The sequence below is a fragment of the Scomber japonicus genome, chromosome 20 (assembly GCF_027409825.1).
Source record: "Scomber japonicus isolate fScoJap1 chromosome 20, fScoJap1.pri, whole genome shotgun sequence".
Classification (NCBI taxonomy): domain Eukaryota; kingdom Metazoa; phylum Chordata; class Actinopteri; order Scombriformes; family Scombridae; genus Scomber; species Scomber japonicus.
Window position 1 is genome coordinate 6,244,972 of NC_070597.1, and position 18,076 is coordinate 6,263,047.

Below are 18,076 nucleotides of genomic sequence, written 5' to 3' on the forward strand. Positions count from 1 at the left end.
AAATTAAAGTTATTGAGGCTTTGTTGATTTCAGCGTCAGCTCTTTCTGGGTGGATGCTTTCAGCGTGGAAGAGCTGGTTCACCATAAAACAAAGTGCATGTGGGTGACTGAATCTAGGTCAGCCTGCTTTCATCCAGAGCCAAATTAGAGAGAGCGAAAGAGCGAGAGAGAGGTTTTGGTGCATTAATGCATTAAGTAACATTCAATCTAACCTCCTATGAACACAAACACTTTGACTGACTCTTACCTTGGCAGCAGCGTGCGGTGAAGCCCCCTGGTTGAGCAAGAGCAGCGCCACCTTCTGGTTATCATAGTGTGCTGCTACATGCAGTGGAGTTAGTCCACTCTGAACACACACACACACACATAGATGTACACAAGTATTGTTAGAAGGTGATATACAGATTAAAGTGATAAAGATAATATACTGTGGAAGCAACACAGAGTCAGATAATATGATACTGTGCACAGGTGAGAGTGCATATAAATTAAAAGTGCTCAAACACTCTCTTTTTGTGTCTCTTTTTGAGGCTTAAAAGTGCGTTACCTTCCCAGCAGCATCAGGTGGAGCGTTCTTCTGCAGCAGCAAGTTAGCTACCTCGATCTTCCCGTACTTTGCTGCTACATGCAAAGGAGTGAAGCCCTTCTGCAAAGACACGACAGGGGAAAAAAATGACATTAACACAAACTCTACTCTGTGCTATGATAATTAAAAACACTGCTAATAATTCAGCTACTAGTGACTATTTAGTAGAGTGATTTGGAAGGCTAGCTCTCCATTTATTCTCTACACCATGTGTGTTTAATCACATATAATTGATTCATTTGTGGCGTTATGTCATGACAACATGGGGAATTGATTACTCGGTGCTTAAAAAATGATGAGAAACAATAAGGGCCGCGGGTGTGGAAGGAATGAAATTGGATGTGTGTGTGTGTGTGTGTGTGTGTTACATCAGATTCTTCAGCTGTGAGGCAACGCAGATCCGTGACCGTAGTTCAAAAAACCAACCGGGCCAACCTTTGTGTGTGTGTGTGTGTGTGTGTGTGTGTGTGTGTGTTTGCACATGTGTATTGTATGTGCAGAGGGGTTTAGTAACTTGACAGAAGCCAGACTGTTTCCCTGTGTAAATATCCATATCTGTCATCCATAAATAAAGGACATATATGCAACCTTTTTTTAAAAGCCACACTGACATTATTAAAAAAAATTGGCCAGATTTCTGCTTCATCCACATCCACCCTTTATTGGAGCATTAAGTAATGTTTTATCTTTACGGCCCTCTGCGGGGGGATCAATATGAATAGTAACAACACTAAAAGGCAAACACCCACCAGCCCTCTAGGCCTCTTGAAAAAACACTTGCCTCTCGAGTACAGCAGGGACTGAGAGTTTCTATTCTTCTTTGTTATGCTCACTTTATGTCATGTGGTAGCAAAAACCATACTGCATCATCATGGAAAGGTTGAGTTACACCACTAACTATGAAGATTGATGATTTATAATAGTTAATACTGAAGATTTTTAACTCTGCTGTTGTCCTCAGGTCAAGGAAGGGAAGAAAGGAAGGAAGGAAGGAAGGGAAGAATGAAGAAAGGAAGGAAGGAAGGAAGGAAGGGAGGGAGGACGGGAAGAAAGAAGGAAGGAAGGAAGGAAGGGAGGGAGGAAGGGAGGAAAGAAGGAAGGAAGGAAGGAAGGGAGGAAATAAGGAAGGAAGGAGTAAGGAGGTAGGGAAGAAAAGAGGAAGGAAGGAAGGAGAGAAGGGAGGAAGGGAATGAGGAAGGAAGTAAATGAAGAAAGAAGTATGGAAAGAGGGAAGGAGGGGAAGAACGAAGGAAAAATTAAAGAAAGAGGAAGGAAAGAAGGAACAGTCAAAAGAGATGGGGTCAATTTGACCCGGCAGGACGACAGGAAGGTTAAACACTGCCAATCATTATATAGATAAAAACAAAATTAATTAATTAATAAAATCAAAAAACGTATATTTAAATTTATTGGCTCCTGGTTGTTAGATTTAATATTAGGGCGATGAGTGGACCCTTCCTTTGGTTTGCCAAATCCAGTGTTTAGAGTTAAGGGACTTTCCTCTATGTTGAATATAAACCATAAAAGCCATAAAACGCTCTGTTGCAGTTTAAATTGATGTTTTCAAATGAGTAATGCATTACAAAAAAAAAAAAAAAAAAAAACCCACTCCAGGAACAGACTCTAGAGAACTTCTTTTGACCCAGCTCACCCATTGGCAGACAGTCAACTGTAACTGGTGTTGCTCACTCCTGAAGTTTTATGGAGGTGCTGCCTGCAACAGTCTGGCAGTAACACAGCAGCAGCAGCAGCAGCAGCAGATCTACAGCTGTACGCTACGCTAGCTATTCATTTACACACCGTAGGAATAAACACTGGCTGCTGGACACTGAAGACATGGAGGTCAGATTCAGTCACTGCATAGTAGATTCAGCACTGTTACAATGCTTTTGGGATGTAAGGTAAAACACCCGACTGCCTGCCGAAGAAGAGACACTATCCCACTTATTCTTGTCATGTCATAAGCTTCAATCACTGTGGGGCGGCTTGTTTGAGTTCTTCACTAAGGCCTTTAATCATCCATGTAACCCAGACCCATTCACCGTGTTGTTTGGGGTGGCCAATCCAGACAATGTGAGTAGTAGTAGTAGTTGTGAAGCTAATAAGGCTATTTCTCTTTCGACATTGTTAGCCAGAAAACTAATTTACAGTCCTGGAAATCTGAAAGGGCTCCTATATTTGAAATGTGGTTTAGAGAACTGGGAAATGTATTTACACTCGGAGAAAATCAGGTACATTGTATCTGCTAAAGAGGAAATCTTTTTTTAAAATCTGGCAACCTTTTCTCCATTTAATGTCTAACAACTGAATTAGTGCTATTCTGATGCTGTGCCATTTATTGTTAAATTGACCCGATCTGTTTTGACTGTTCCTTCTTTCCTTTCTTCTGTCTGTCCTTCCTCCCTCCCTCCTTCCTTCCTTCCTTCCTTCCTCCCTTCATCCTCCCTCCTTTCCTTCTTTCCTCCCTCCCTTCCTTCTTCCTCCTTTCCATCCTTCCTTCTTCCTCCCTCCTTTCCTTCTTTCCTCCCTCCCTTCCTTCCTTCTTCCTCCCTTCCTCCCTCCCTCCCTCCCTCCCTTCCTTCTTCCTTCCTCCCTTCCATCCTTCCTTCTGTCCTTCTCCCTCCCTTCCATCCTTCCTTCTTCCTTCCATCCTCTCTTCCTTCCTTCTTCCTTCTTCCCTTCCTTCCTTGACTCGAGGACAACAGGAGGGTTAATGTGTATATATGTTTATGTGTTGTTCCTTATTTATAGGTAATTATAATTATTCTCTTCTATTCAACTGAGCAATATACATAATATACATAATTTTCTTTCACTTTAATCTGTGCAATAATAATATCATCTCTGGTTTATTATCACTCAATACCAATATTACTCTTGTAAATAATGTAATGATTATTTTATTATATATTTTTTACTATTGTTTTTCAACTTATTCATTATTCTTTATGCTTTTTCTTATTGCTGCTCTTCTATTTTTTTCTTTCCATTTTTTTTACTTCGTTTAGTTAATTATAATAGATAATAGTAGATAATTATAGTTTTTTAATAGTTAATTATAAATAAATATAAAATTTCCACTGCAGTTTTACTGTTTCTTGAACTGATGTCATTTTATAACATAAAGTTGACTCAAATTACAAAGTTTTAACCAAATTTGAGGGATCATTGAGAAAAATGTGTGCTTATGTATTTATTGTTATCAGCTGATGTATGGATATATGGAAGTTTTCTTACTCCCTAATATCAGTATCGACATCGGCCCCAAAAACCCAGTATTGGTTAGTCCCTATTTGAGCAGACGAGCCAGTTACTAGTTGTCTCTTTTCTATTCTTGGTTTTTTGTCAGCATCTACTGGTGAAGTAATGTGTGTTACAAATGTTTAGCTGTGTCTGAGTAGTATCCGTCTCCACACATCAGATGAATGAGCTTACCTTGGTAGTGATGTCCAGACTAGCTCCTTTGTCCAGCAGTGCTGAGGCCACGTCTCTGTGTCCCTCTCTGGCCGCCAGGTGTAAAGGTGTGTATCCGGAGCTCGTCGTGGCGTCCGGGTCCGCTCCGTTGGCCATCAGCTGGTGGACGATGTCTTGCTTTCCGAGACGGCTTGAGATATGCAGCGGAGTCTGATCGTCCTGGGGTCAAATATAAAAAAAAATATAGATTACAAGCTGATATTAGCTGTTGTGTTGACCTTTAGAGTAAAACCTATTAAAATTATTCTTATTAATGGCCATTTTAGACTAAATTTCTATCTCCATTTAGGATATTTATACAACTATAAGTGACAGTTTGCCATCATAATAGCTTTGCTTGTATAATATTGGGGAAAAAGGCCATTTAAGGGTTAATTTTAGGTGATTAGGAAAATTCTGATATTTTTTATGTGGTCAAAAAATCTAAATATTAATGAAGCTACATGAAAAAATGAAAAAAAGTCTTCCATCAAGTTTAATTTTCTTCTCATAAAACATTAAGAGGAAAAACCCTCAAACTGAAAACTATTATAATTCATTAATTACACTTTAGCAAAGACATAACAGCACAAACACACAGGATAGGTTCAATGTGCTTTCAATTAATCTCATTTTAATCTAATTGTATTGTGAATTACACACAGACACAGACACAGACACACACACACACACACACTACCTTGGCCTTGGCATCGACTTGTGCTCCGTTCTGGACCAGATATCGGACCACATTAGACTGTCCTGCCCTCGCTGCCATGTGGAGCGCCGTCTCCCCTCTCTGGAGAACACACACAAACACAACACACACACACACACACACACACACAAAGTTATTCCAATTCCCTTTCCTCTAAATTCCTCCCTCTCTCTTTCTCACTTTCTCTCTATTATCACCACAGTCACACAGATGAAAAAATTCAATTTTCAAAATGCTGCGGAAGGAAACTCCCTTTCTTTTCTTTTAAGATGTACAGAGAGAGAAGGAGAGGCAGAGAGAAAGAGAGAGACCCCCTCACTTTCCACACCCAACCATAATGACGTCCCATAATGCTCCGTTTCTACGGTAACCTGGCCACAGACACGGCGTGGGCGACCAAATACTTGGGGTTGAAGAGTTGCCTGTGCAGTTACTCTTTTCCCCCCTCTTTCCCTTTCTCTCTCTCTCTCTCTCTCTCTTTCCCCCTCTCTCTGGTTTTTGCTCTGTTTGCTCATTACTCATCTCAGGCCTTTTCTCCAATCTGCCCCCCCCCTCTCTTCTCTTTATTCCTCTCCTTCTCCTTTAATGTGGTTTAACGGGATCAGTATTACAGTTTCTAGCTCCTATATAGTAGATCGATGATGGACAAGATGACTGACTGAGAGATTCTTTCCCTCCACATATTAATATTTCCTTTTCTCCTTCCTGCTTGATGTTTTTCTTCGCTGCCTGATCCAGTAACAGAAGGTAAGTAATGTAGGATAGCGTTTGCATTACTCAAGTCTCTTTCTATGTCATCAAATGCTCAGTTTCTAGGAAAAAAACCCCTCTGTGAACATGCCTTGTCACGTTGTTTCTCTCAGGCACAGAGGACAGACAATCACGCTTTTATTGATTATAAACGGATCTCTTATAAGCCGCTAAAAGATGAAAAAAAAAAATCACATTTTCATCATTCTGCTGTTTTCCCTTCTTGTCGAGACAGAGAGAAAGAAAAGTTCAAGTTTTTTTTATTCAGAACTCACCACATTGCTCGTGTTTGACGAAGCTCCGTGGTTGATTAGCTGGTGGACGATGTTTTCGTGTCCCATAAACGCTGCAACGTGGATGGGAGTCAGACCGGACTGGTGGAGAGAGAGACACAGAAGAGATGAGAGGAAATTAAAAAGAGGAAATGACCTGTTATATAGTATCCAGTTAGTCTCACACATACAAACACACAGACTCATCATTTTAGTCCATCTTACCGTCTAATATGTAAAAAGTAGGACATACTCTCATTCCTCTGTGCTATAGAGCAAGCTATAATCATGAAGACACACATTATACTGAAAAAAACCTCCAATAAATGCATCCTTTCTTCCTGTTTGAGTGCCTCTTGCTAAGAGCTAAAGGGCCTAGCTATTTATATAAAATGAATTGAGTCCTTTCTTGAAATTGAAACTCCATTTTTAAAAGGTTTTCATCTCCAGTAGGAATGAATAGTCAGGCTAACAAATCTTAACAGTGATGCAATTTGTTGACAATAAGAAAAATGTGCACAGATGTCTACTTAGCTAAACTGCTCTGTAAGAGTCAGAGCTGGTATAATATGTAGTTTTATTTATAAACTCAAAAGCATTCAAGCAGCTGGTTGTTAGTCCGGTGGATCATATCACTGCAGCTCTCAGATCTTTACACTTCCTGTCTCTGCTGGTGTACACATATATTTCTGATGTGCTGCTACGTTACTGTATGAACCATCCAGACCTCTCATCAGGTGGTCTGGATGGGGTCAGGTAGGCCGCTTTCTGTCCCCCAGAGTTAAAACTAAACCTGGAGAAGCAGCAGTTCAGTTTTTATGCTCCATATATCTGGAACTAACTCCCAGAAGACTGCAGATCTGCTCCAACTCTCACTCTGTTTGCAATTGCTTTTTATTATTAAACCCAAATTTCAGGGGTTAATATCTCACACTCCACAACTGCACTTTAACTTTTTATTCTCCTTCTTTTATCTTGTCTTATTCTATTTGAGCTTCATTTTAATTCCAGTTTAAATGCCTGTTTTTTCAGCATATGTTGCTAAATGATAGCAGCAGCTGACAATAAATGAGTAAATAAGGTGTTTTACTGAACGTGAGTCTTAGTTAGTATCAGGCTCAGATTTTAGTCATATTTAAATGTCTAGTTTTTTTCAGCATATGTTGCTTTTATATCCTGTCTTGATGCATTTTATGTTTTATGTAAAGCACTTTGAATTGCCTTGTTGTTGAAATGCCTTGCCCAAAAAACAAAACATTCCCTATAAGATATAAGAGAGTTTAATATGGTCAAAAAAAATCCAACTTTTAGGTAAACTGAGCAACCCAAAACATATTCACTGCACCTTTTGGTACTCTTCCACTGTAGTTTTAGCTAAATACACTAAACCTACAGTACTGTAAATAATATATGACAGCAGCAGCAGGAAATACATGAGTAAATAAGGTGTTTTACTGTATGTGAACATTTAAATCCTAGTTAGTATCAGGCTCAGATTAGGAGCAAATTTAATCCAGGTGGAGAGACAAAAAGCATATGTTACATTTATATGCTGTCTTTATGCATTTTATGTTTTATTTAAAGCACTTTGAATTGCCTTGTTGTTGAAATGCCTTGCCCAAAAAGTTCCCTATAAGATATAGTTAGTTATATAAGGTTATATATGGTCAAAATGATATATAGTTAGTTATATATGGTCAAAAAAAATCCAACTGTTTTAGGTAAATTGAGCAACCCAACACATATTCACTACAATCCTCTCTTCTAGTGTAGTTTTAGCTAAATACACTAAAACTACAGTATATAATGACAGCAGCAGCAGGAAATACATGAGTAAATAAGGTATTTTACTGTATGTGAACATTTTAGTCTTAGTTAGTATCAGGCTCAGATTAGGAGTAAATTTAATCCAGGTGGAGACAAAAAAAGAAAGAAGAAGAAACAGGACTCTCTCTCTCTCTCTTTCCAGTGATGCACCCGGAAGTTTAAAGAAGCTACTTCAGCTCCAGACACCGTCGCTGTCAAACTGCAAACATGTTATACTGTTCCCGAGATGTACACACACACACACACACACATACAGTACACACACACACACACACACACACACACACACACGCACACACACACCTACCTCAGTGACTGCCTGTATAGACGCTCCATGCTTCAGAAGTAGCTCCATCACCTTGACTCTGTTTTTCTTGCAGGCAATGTGCAGAGGAGTGAAACCATTCTACAACACACACAACAAAAATATAAATATACACATTTTGGGAAAGAAAAAATAAGAAAAAAAAAGAGAAAAAGGTAAAAAAAAACTCTCTTTGTGTGTGTCTTTGTAGGACTTGCGGAGCCGGCTGAAGACAAATCTGGAACGCCAGATGGAAAATACAGTACAAAGAGAGAGACCTTTTTTCTTTTTTCCACCCTCTTTTTTCACTCTTTCTCTCTACCTCTCTCTCTCTACCTCCCCCCTCCTCAATACAAACCCAACAGGCAATGTGTGGAAATAACTGACTCAACTTTAAGCTGTAACCCAAAAAAACAACAACAACAACAAACAAACAAAAACAAAGTATGCTGAAGTGAAACAGATACTTTACACTCACTCTCCACTCTCGCCAACACGTACACTCTACCTCCCTCCTTCCCCTCTCTCTCTCTCTCTCTCTCTCTCTCTCTCTCTCTCTCTCTCTCTCTCTCTTCCTCTCCTAACTTTGAGGTTTCTGGCTCAATCCTATGACTTCATTTTCCTCTCCATGTCCTTTTTTTTTCTCCCCCCCCCTTCTCATTCTCTCTGTCTATAAAGTCCCAGAGCTCTAACCACACCCAGACTTCTCCCATTACAGCACAGAGATGTCTGTCTTCACGCCAAGACAGTGGCCACGGCTTTAAAGTCTCCTTCTGCCTCCTTGTCTGTTTCCTTCATTCATTTGCTCTTCGTGTTCTCTCTCTCTCTCTCTCTCTCTCTCTCTCCCTCCCTCCCTCTCTCTCTCTGTCTCTCTCTCTCTCTCTGTCTATCTCTCTCCTGTGATCTGTCTTTTCTCCCCATCAAAGACCCTAATAACTCTATTATTCATATAAACAAAATGCAGGTTTAATGAAGGAAGAAAACACCCCCCCCCGCCCCCGAAAAAAATAAAAGTGACAGGAAAGAAGGGAAGAAATGTGTTTGTTTGCTTTTTTATTTTGTCTGTTTCCTTCATTCATTTGCTCTTCGTGTTCTCTCTCTCTCTCTCTCTCTCTGTCTCTCTCTCTCTCTCTCCTGTGATCTGTCTTTTTCTCCCCAATAACTCTAATAACTCTATTATTCATATAAATGCAGGTTTAATGAAGGAAGAACCCCCCCCAAATTTTTTTTAAAATCACAGGAAAGAAGGGAAGAAATGTGTTTGTTTTCTTGTTTATGAGATAAAATAATCAAGACTTAACTACAACAGATATCATCAAACTGCCACAACCTCGAGCAACACTAGTCTGCAGCTTCAATTCAATATAAATAACTGTATGTTTCTATTCCCTTTATTTTTAGATACACACCTCATTGCATTAATGCAGGTATTTTATTTTAACAGGTTGGTCCCTTGTTTTAAATGAGCCTCGAAGTCCAACTTTCCATAAAAAATTGCACCAGTAATCTTGGATGGAGCTCAGAATATCTCCACAACGCTTTAAACATCGCTCAATCTCAGCTGAATGCAAATACATTAACGTAAAGTGAAGTTAAATGAGACTATTTTAAGTCAACGATCAGTCCATAAAATGTGTTTCCATTCATTAGTGTGGGACAAAAGAGGAAAAAAAAACTCCTTGAAAAGCAGTCAAACAAATATTTCCGCTTTGACTTCTGCCAAACGTCTACAACATCCAGCTTCACACTGCATGTGATTTGTCATTTTTAACGATCCTAGAGCTCTGTCAGGCTGCAGCTTATGAAAAAGGGAAGAAATATGATTTTTTCTATCAGTCCCAACTGTGAACATTTTTAAATCCAGGTTAAAAACACTTCTCTTCTCCGAGCTGTGCTTATTATGATTGAGCTCTTTATTTTAAAGCACTTTACATTTTAATCTTTCATTTGCACTCTATGTCCTTTTAATGATTTTAAAGCAAATCATTATTTTATGCTACAATCTTATATTTAATGCTCTGTTCTAGCATTTTATTTCTCTCTTTCTATTTTTCTGTACTTTGTTTTTATTATTAGTGAGGGGTGTGTGTGTGTGTGTGGGGGGGGGGGGGGGGTTAATTGTATGTTTTAACCCTCCTGTGGTCCTCCCGGGTCAAATTGACCCCATCTCATTTGACTATTCCTTCTTTCCTTCCTTCCTTCCTTCCTTCCTCACTTCCTCCTTTCCTTCATCCCTTCCTTCTCTCCTTCTTTCCTTCCTCACCTCCTCCTTTCCTCCCTTCCTTCCTTTCTTCCTCCTTCCCTCCTTCCTCCCTCCTTCCTCATTCCTTCCTTCTTTCCTCCCTCCCTCCCTTCCTTCCTTCCTTCCTTCCTTCCTTCCTTCCTTCCTTCCTTCCTGCCTTGCCTTGCCTATCTATTAAATTCTGATATTGATGAAAAAATGTATTAGTTGAAATACAGGACCAGTCTTATTGGTCATATCCTTATATCCAATCCAACCCCCTCTCTACAGTTTTTGTCTTAAACTTGCAGACAACAAACTGCAGGACAAGTTTTCTCTCTCTCCTCTTTATCTTCACATTCCTTCACTTTTGGTTTGTCTGATTAAAGGGTTAAAGGTGAATCATCTGTCTTCCCCCTCCTTCATCCTCACCAGAGCCTTGGCGTTAGGGTTGGCCTTTTTATCCACGATGACCTTCGCCACCTTGTAGTGTCCACAGTGTGCGGCCACGTGCAGCGCCGTCAGGTAATCGTTGGTCACGTCGTCAACGGGAACCTCGTGGTGCAGCAGCAGCTGGACGCAGTTCAGGTGGTCGCCCTGCGTCGCCATGTGGAGGGGAGACAGGCCGTTCTGGGAGAGATAAGGAGGAGGATGAAGAGTTTTGACAGCGGCAGACCAGATAGACAGATGAGAAGAGTGTGATAGGAGTAAAAATACAGACAGATTGGAGGCGTACCTTAGTCTTTGATAGTATCGGTGCTCCTCTATCCAGCAGCATCTCCACCACCTGCTCATGGCCGCTCCTGGCTCCACAGTGGAGAGGAGTCAGACCATCCTGTGCAAACAAACAGTAGACTGTCAGTAAACTAGCTGCTGGCTTCAGGCTGATGTTCATCTTTGAACTTCAGAGCATCACTGACAGTATCCCTCCAAGCAGGGGCAAACACACTGCAGGTGGTCAAGAGTCTTTTAGTCCTGTTTGTAATAACTGAAACAAAAAATACACGGTGGGAAAACCTACAACTGTGTAGAGATGATGTTAGTGTATGAGCCTGTATAGGAAATGAAGTGCATTTTATCCCATTAACCCTCCTGTTGTCCTCAAGTCAAGGAAGGAAGGTAGGAAGAAGGAAGGAAGGGAGGGAGGAAGGAATGAGGAAAGAAGGAAGGTAGGAAAGGAGGAAAAGAAAAAAGGAAGGGAGGGAGGAAGGATGGATGGAAGGAAGGAAGGAAGGGAGGAAAGGAGGAAAGGAAAGAAGGAAGGGAGGAAGGAAGGAAGGACAGAGGAAAGAAAGAATGAAGAAAGGTAGGAAGAAGGGAGGAAAGAAGGAAGGAAGGAGGGAGGGAGGGAGAAAGGAAAATGGGAAGGGAGGAAGGAAGAAGGACAGAGGAAAGAAGGAAGGATGGAGGGAAGAAGGAATGAAGGAAGGTAGGAGGGAGGGAGGAAAGGAGAAAGAAAAAAGAGGAAAGGAGGAAGGTAAGGGAAAGGAGGACAGAGGAAAGAAGGAAGGGAGGAAGGTAAGGGGAAGGAAAGAAGGACAGAGGAAAGAAGGAAGGAAGGAAAGAAGGGGAGGGAGGAAGGTAGGGGGAAGTAAAGAAGGAAGGGAGGAAGGAAAGAGAGAAGGAGGGAGGGAGGAAGGACAGACAGAAAGAAGGAAGGAAAGAAGTAACAATCCAATTTGACCCGGGAGGACGACAGGAGGGTTAAATACCAACATAAGGGTCCAGATGATGTGTGTGATTACCTTGGTCCGTGCATCTATCTTGGCCCCTCTCTCCAGCAGCAGTCGCACCATATTACTGTTCCCGCGTTTGGATGCTACGTGAAGCGGTGTGATGTCATTCTGATGAAAAAAAAAAAAAAAGCATCATTTCATTTATCAGTAACAAACATATTGTTGTTGCTGAGTAGAAAATAACAGAATATGAACCAAAAACAGAAAATGCTAACTCTGCTTATTGGTCACATATTCTTAAATAATTAATAAAATGATATTGTCCATACAACCAGATATAATTGTACAGTTTGTGAATGGACTAAGCTGTAGCACACATTTCAGAGAGCCAGTCAATGCTTGTCTGAAATGTGCTTACTCAATTAGAGAAATGTCAAAGACAAGCTCTCTTTGACATTGCAGAGGGAAAATGGCTAAATATCCCCCCTCTAGAGGAATATGACCATTTTAAGTGCAGCAATCTGGTTTGACCACTTTCCTGTTTTTTTCCCCTTCTTTTTTTCCTCCTAGTGAGTGACAAATAGGAGATTGGATATTATACTATGCACTGTGAAGCTGTATTTCTCAGGTGTTTTTATATAGTTAACTAGCTATATGAAGAACAAATGGCTTTTAAGTGTCTTTTGTCAGTCTGTCTTTAAAATAAGGCCACCAAAACAAATTCCTACATAGTTTAGCACAGCACATGTTCTGTCCATTTAGAGAGGATAGAAAGTGGATAGGACAGTAGGAAGCAAATACCAGGAAATGTAAATTATCACACATCAAAATTGAATTACATTTAGATTATTTAAAGAGCTGATTGACATAAATGATTTGAACATGAACAGATTCACACATTTAGCCTCCAACGCCCCCCCCCCCCCCCCACCCCCACCCCACACACTAAGAGAGTCGATCCCTACGATCTATAGGGTCATAAAACATGCAGACCACCATGTGCATGTTTCTCCTGCAGAGTGACAAGGACAGCTGCAGAATTACACATGTCAATATTAGATTCCTGCACACTTTACACACAGAAATACACACACACACACACATTCCTGCATACTGCCTCGCCCTCTCACACTGCTGCAAGAACTCACTCACTTCAAAAGGTCTATATCTCTCTCTCTCTCTGTGTGTGTGTGTGTGTGTGCCTACCCTCGCCCTTGAAGTCCACAGCTGCCCTCTGTTAAGCAGGAGCGTTGCTACGTTGATATTGCCGTAGTGCGCCGCAATATGGAGAGGAGTGAAACCCGCTCTGAGAGAGGCGACAGGAGACAGACAGACAGACAGACAGACAGACAGACCAGACAGGACAGACAGACAAAAAGGAGCAGAATTAATTAAAGAGAGAGGAAAAAAGGGCAGTAAAGCGTTTCTCATAATGAGCAATGGGCCAAGCATGATGAGACATTACGTAGCAGTTGACTGAAAGCAGGCTAACAGCAGCACAGCAGATCAGAACTGAGCAGGATTCATACATGCGTTGAAATAAGTGACACAATAAAATAAAAAAAAGTGCTTCATTTTCCTTTAACCCTCCTGTTGTCCTCAGGTCAAGGAAGGACTCAAGGAGGAAGAAGGAAGTAAGGAGAGAAGGAAGGGAGGAAGGAAAGGAGTAAGGAGGGAGGGAGGGAAGGAAGGAAGGAAGGAAGCAAGGAAGGAAGGGAAGGATTAATGAGGAAAAGAGGAAGGAGGTAAGGAGAGAAGGAAGGAAAGGAGTAAGGAGGGAGGGAGGGAGGGAGGGAGTAAGGATGAAAAGAGGAAGGAATTTAGGAGAGAAGGAAGGGAGGAAGTAAAGGAGGATGGAAGGAAGGAAGGAGGCAAGGAAGAAAGGAAGGAAAGGAGTAAGGAGGGAGGGAGGGAGGAAAGGAGGAAGGAAAGGAGGAAGGAAAGGAGGAAGGAAGGAAAAATGAAAGAAAGAGGGAGGAAGGAAGGAAAGAAGAAACAGTCAAAAGAGACGGGGTCAATTTGACCCGTGAGGACAACTGGAGGGTTAAATCTATATATTTCTACAGTGCTCTGTTTCTTGAGTGATCTGGATCGGGTGAAATCGTAATGTACAAGCGTGTTTTTTTAGCTCCTGTCAAATGAAAACCATGCAGATTTAAAGGAATGTGAGACCAATGAAAGCTTAATTAACTTTAACACTAAAAAAAGTGTCTATTTAAGTTTTAAGTATCTACATAAATGTCAAGAAATCCCACTCCTCTTTCATCTGACAGGAAAATCACATGCAGGTGAACATGCATCTGCAGGAGTTCAAAGCAAACTCAATTTTAATGGCTGTAAAAAAAACCCTCTCTAAGACATGAAACATAAGCATATAATGTGCTATGTGATGCTATTCTCAAACTGTATTCATCCAGAACAGAAATATAACGTCTTTATTCAGGGTCTTTTTTTTTCTTTTTTTTAACGCATTCAAAGCAACACGCAAGTACAGTAAATTCAACATGCTATCAATTATGTAATCCAGAATCAAAGCAGATGCAACTGCTTCGTGAGCAAAGTGACAGTAATTAGCATTAATTCAAACCATAGTCAGCACAATTTCACGTTTAAAAATCCAATTAAATAATCTATATATCTACATACTGTCACTGCAGCTCGAGTTTTTTTTTCTCTCATTGACAACTTGATGAGAGTCTTTGTTGATCACATGCACAGTAAATTCTCTTATTACCCAATTACAGCAAATACAGCAGTAAAATAAATAAATAAAACAAAATTAAGATTACTGCACATTTGAAACAATCACTCAAGCAGTTACAAACAACAAAACCATTTTTTTTTCTTGTCAACAGATGTCACAAATTTTATTAAAAAAGAGATGCTACTGTGGACGGAGAGAGAAGAAGTTAAACATAAAGACTGTTTCATGTCTTTATGGAAGGATCAGGCTATTTGCTGGAGCTTCATATCTACTGTACACATGTAAGAAGTAACTAGTTACATGTAATGGTAATTTAATTACAACATAAATGTAACTGTAATCTGTTACAGTTACTAAGAATAAATGTGTAATTAAATTATAGTTACTTATGAAAATGTTGATGATTACAAAGGAAGTCAAACCTTTAAGATTTTATTTTTTCTCAGGAGGGTTTTTTTCTCATTTTTAAATATCTAACATGTTAAAAGTAATAAAAAAGTAATCAAATGTTATATTACTTTGAGATTTAACATGCTACTAATTACATACATTGCTGTTGTTAATTCATTGAAATCAATAAATCATAATGTGGGCTTATTTGGAGTAACAGTACCAATTAAGCTCATGTCAGACTTTTGACTTTATTAATCAAATATCTTTATTTTATATTCTAAAACTGAACTAATGAATACATTTTACAATGAGAGATAAATGTTGCTTTATAAGAAATGATCTCCCTTATAAATCATGTCAGTATCCACGACAACACAGCTGGACTGCAAAGTAATCAAATGTAATAAGTTACATTACTTTAATTAAGTAATTGACATAGTTACATTACTTATTACATTTTAAATAGAGTAATTAGTAATCTGTAACTATAACCTTTCCAACCCTGCTGATATTTAAAAGACAAATAGTAATTCCAGGTTAAACACACTGCGGCATGATCAGAAAGCAGCAAACTGAGCTCTATAATATATGCACACTAAATATTTGTGTATAGCATTTTTTTATACCCTCAGTCTACAGCAACTGCAGCAAGGAGCCACTTTATTAATATATATATATATCCCTTCAAAAGATTTAATATCGGTCCACCTGGAATGCAAATGAGGCTTTTTTTGCTGTAGCAGCAGCTCCACAGATAAGATTAACTCATTGTGCATACGTTACAATAACTTCTTAAGAAGATAGAAGTCTGTTTTTTTTCTCTCCTTCTTCTCAAAAGCAGAAAGCCACTACACAATATAAAGCAAAGTCAAAACGTGATGCATTCAGGCACACATACGAGGTGCTGTCAGCAGCAAAAGCATCCATGCCAGCATTTAGTGTTCATGCTAGCAAACAGAAGGCTTTGGCTTTGCAATGGTGTGACCATGAATGGACTATGACAGGAGAAGGAGAGAAAGAGAGGAGGAGGAGAGGAGGAGAGGAGGAGAAAAGGGAGAAGGAGAGAATTGGACAAGAGAAGGTATACCTCTGTTGTTCTATTCACCATCATCTAGAAAGGAAAAGGTAAAAAGGGGGGAAGCCATAGGGTAAGAAAAAGGAACAAGTAGCGGGAGCAGGAGGGGGAGGAGGAAGAGGAGGAGGAGGAGGAGAGAATGGGGTGGTTAGTGCACCACAACAACTACAACAACAACACCATGGTTGCACTGAAGCTGTAGGATGGGTTTATGAGAATGTGGCCAAAGTTAATGAAAAGAACTAAAAGGCGACCACACTGAGATACGACACGAGTAACAGTGCAACGCTCCTTTAAAATTGGTTATTAGTTTTATATTTTTGACTATTTAAAAAAAATTAAAAATAAAGAAATCTAGCACCGAACAAGGATGTGACACATAAATAGACACTTGGTGAATTAAAAAAAATCCCACGAAAAAAAAAAAAAAAACATGCTTTGGGACTTTGATGCTTTTTAGGAATCGGGGGGAAAAAAAGCACCATTGAGTTGAGAGTAACGAACACGATGACAGAACAGGTCTACCGTCGTCATGCCGACCCTACTGAGAGGTTACCTTGGACTCCACGTCGGCGTTGTGGTCGTTCTGGAGGAGGAGGGCGGCGGCCTTGGTGTCATCTTTCCGAGCGGCGATGTGCAACGCTGGGAGGCGCACCTTCCCCTTGGTGTCGTTTTCCAGTAGGAGGGAAACCACTTGGTCATGGCCCTGCTGCAACGCCACCGCCAGAGGAGTGAAACCGTCCTGTGGACCAGAAGAGACGACAAAGACCATCAACACAAAGACCATCAACACAAAGACCATCAACACAAAGACCATCAACACAAAGACCATCAACACAAAGACCAACAACACGGAAAACCACATGGATACTTCTTCCCAGCTGCAAGAACTATTATTTTCATTTCTTCTTAAGTATAGCTGTCAGATTGTGATTCCTCTCCTCCTCCTCTCCTCTCTCTCTCCGCCTCCTCTCCTCTCTCCTCCTCTCCTCTCCCCTCTCTCCTCCTCCTCTCCTCTCCTCTCTCCTCCTCTTCTCATCCTCTCCTCTCTCCTCCTCTTCTCCTCTCCTCTCTACTCTCCTCCCCTCCTCTCCTCTCCTGTCTTCTCGCATCCTCTCCTCCTCTCCTCTCTCCTCCTCTCTTCTCCTCTCCTCTCCTCCTCTCCTCTCTCCTCCTCCTCCTCTCCCCTCTTTCCTTCTCCTCCTCTCCTCTCTCCTCTCCTCTCTCCTCCTCCTCTCCTCTCCTCCTCTCCTCTCTCCTCCTCTCCTCTCGTCTCTCCTCTCCTCTCTCCTCCATCTATACATTTATTCTTCAGATACTTAGACTGTAAATTGTGATGTATTTTGGGTTAGTCTGAATAAAAATAAAGCATTATGTATAATATGAGTTTGAGTCTCACCTCAGATACAATAAACATTATTATAATATATACATTAAAAAGAGTCTATCACCATGCTAGTGCTATAAAGCTGGGGTGTTTTGATCAGGACTCTGACACAACATTGTAGTGTCTGGTCCATAAAAATACTGATGACTGTCTCCAAAACCCAACATAACATCCTCAAATGTGTTGTTTTGTCACGGCCGACAGTCCACAATCCAAAAATATTTAGTTTACTATCATAGAAGCCTAAACAAACCTGTCCATACAGCCATTGTCATCCATAGAAAACAAGACATGCACACCTGCCAAATTTACCTGATCATCTTTGAAAGATTGACAGCAGCACTGATTAAACAATCTTTCATAGTAGTTCTTTTTAAGCTGAGTATCAACCAGAGAAAAGTTAAATCAAACACCTTCACTGCAGCCGTGGCCTTCCTGCTTAAAGCTACATTACATAACTGGGGCATCTTTGTTTTTGATGTGTGCTTATTAAGCAGGAGAAACACACATGGGGTCAGCAGCGGTGCCGAGCCTCCTGAGTAAAGTTAGTATTCCTTTCTCATAAGCAGCTCTGCAGTGTTTCTGTCTCTCACACGGCTCTGCATGCTCACCTGCATGCTAACAGGCAGACACACACTCCTATACCGCAAAAAAAGTATAACAATAATAATAATCTGGTATTCACTGATCACAAAGGTTTCCAAAAAATA

General features: G+C 40.4%; 1 protein-coding gene across 1 annotated transcript in view; it reads right to left on the bottom strand.

Moving 5' to 3' along the window:
• The window catches only part of LOC128381501 (ankyrin-3-like), a 184,176-nt gene that overhangs the window by 65,097 nt on the left and 101,003 nt on the right, over nt 1-18,076 (bottom strand). The window contains exons 6-18 of the mRNA XM_053341525.1: nt 16,536-16,721; nt 15,992-16,015; nt 15,499; nt 13,014-13,111; nt 11,877-11,975; nt 10,868-10,966; nt 10,564-10,761; nt 7,914-8,012; nt 5,783-5,881; nt 4,740-4,838; nt 4,022-4,219; nt 548-646; nt 248-346 (exon numbers count right to left, since the gene is read on the bottom strand). Coding sequence (XP_053197500.1) covers nt 248-346; nt 548-646; nt 4,022-4,219; nt 4,740-4,838; nt 5,783-5,881; nt 7,914-8,012; nt 10,564-10,761; nt 10,868-10,966; nt 11,877-11,975; nt 13,014-13,111; nt 15,499; nt 15,992-16,015; nt 16,536-16,721 — 1,398 coding nt within the window. The remainder of the gene's footprint in view (nt 1-247; nt 347-547; nt 647-4,021; nt 4,220-4,739; nt 4,839-5,782; nt 5,882-7,913; nt 8,013-10,563; nt 10,762-10,867; nt 10,967-11,876; nt 11,976-13,013; nt 13,112-15,498; nt 15,500-15,991; nt 16,016-16,535; nt 16,722-18,076) is intronic.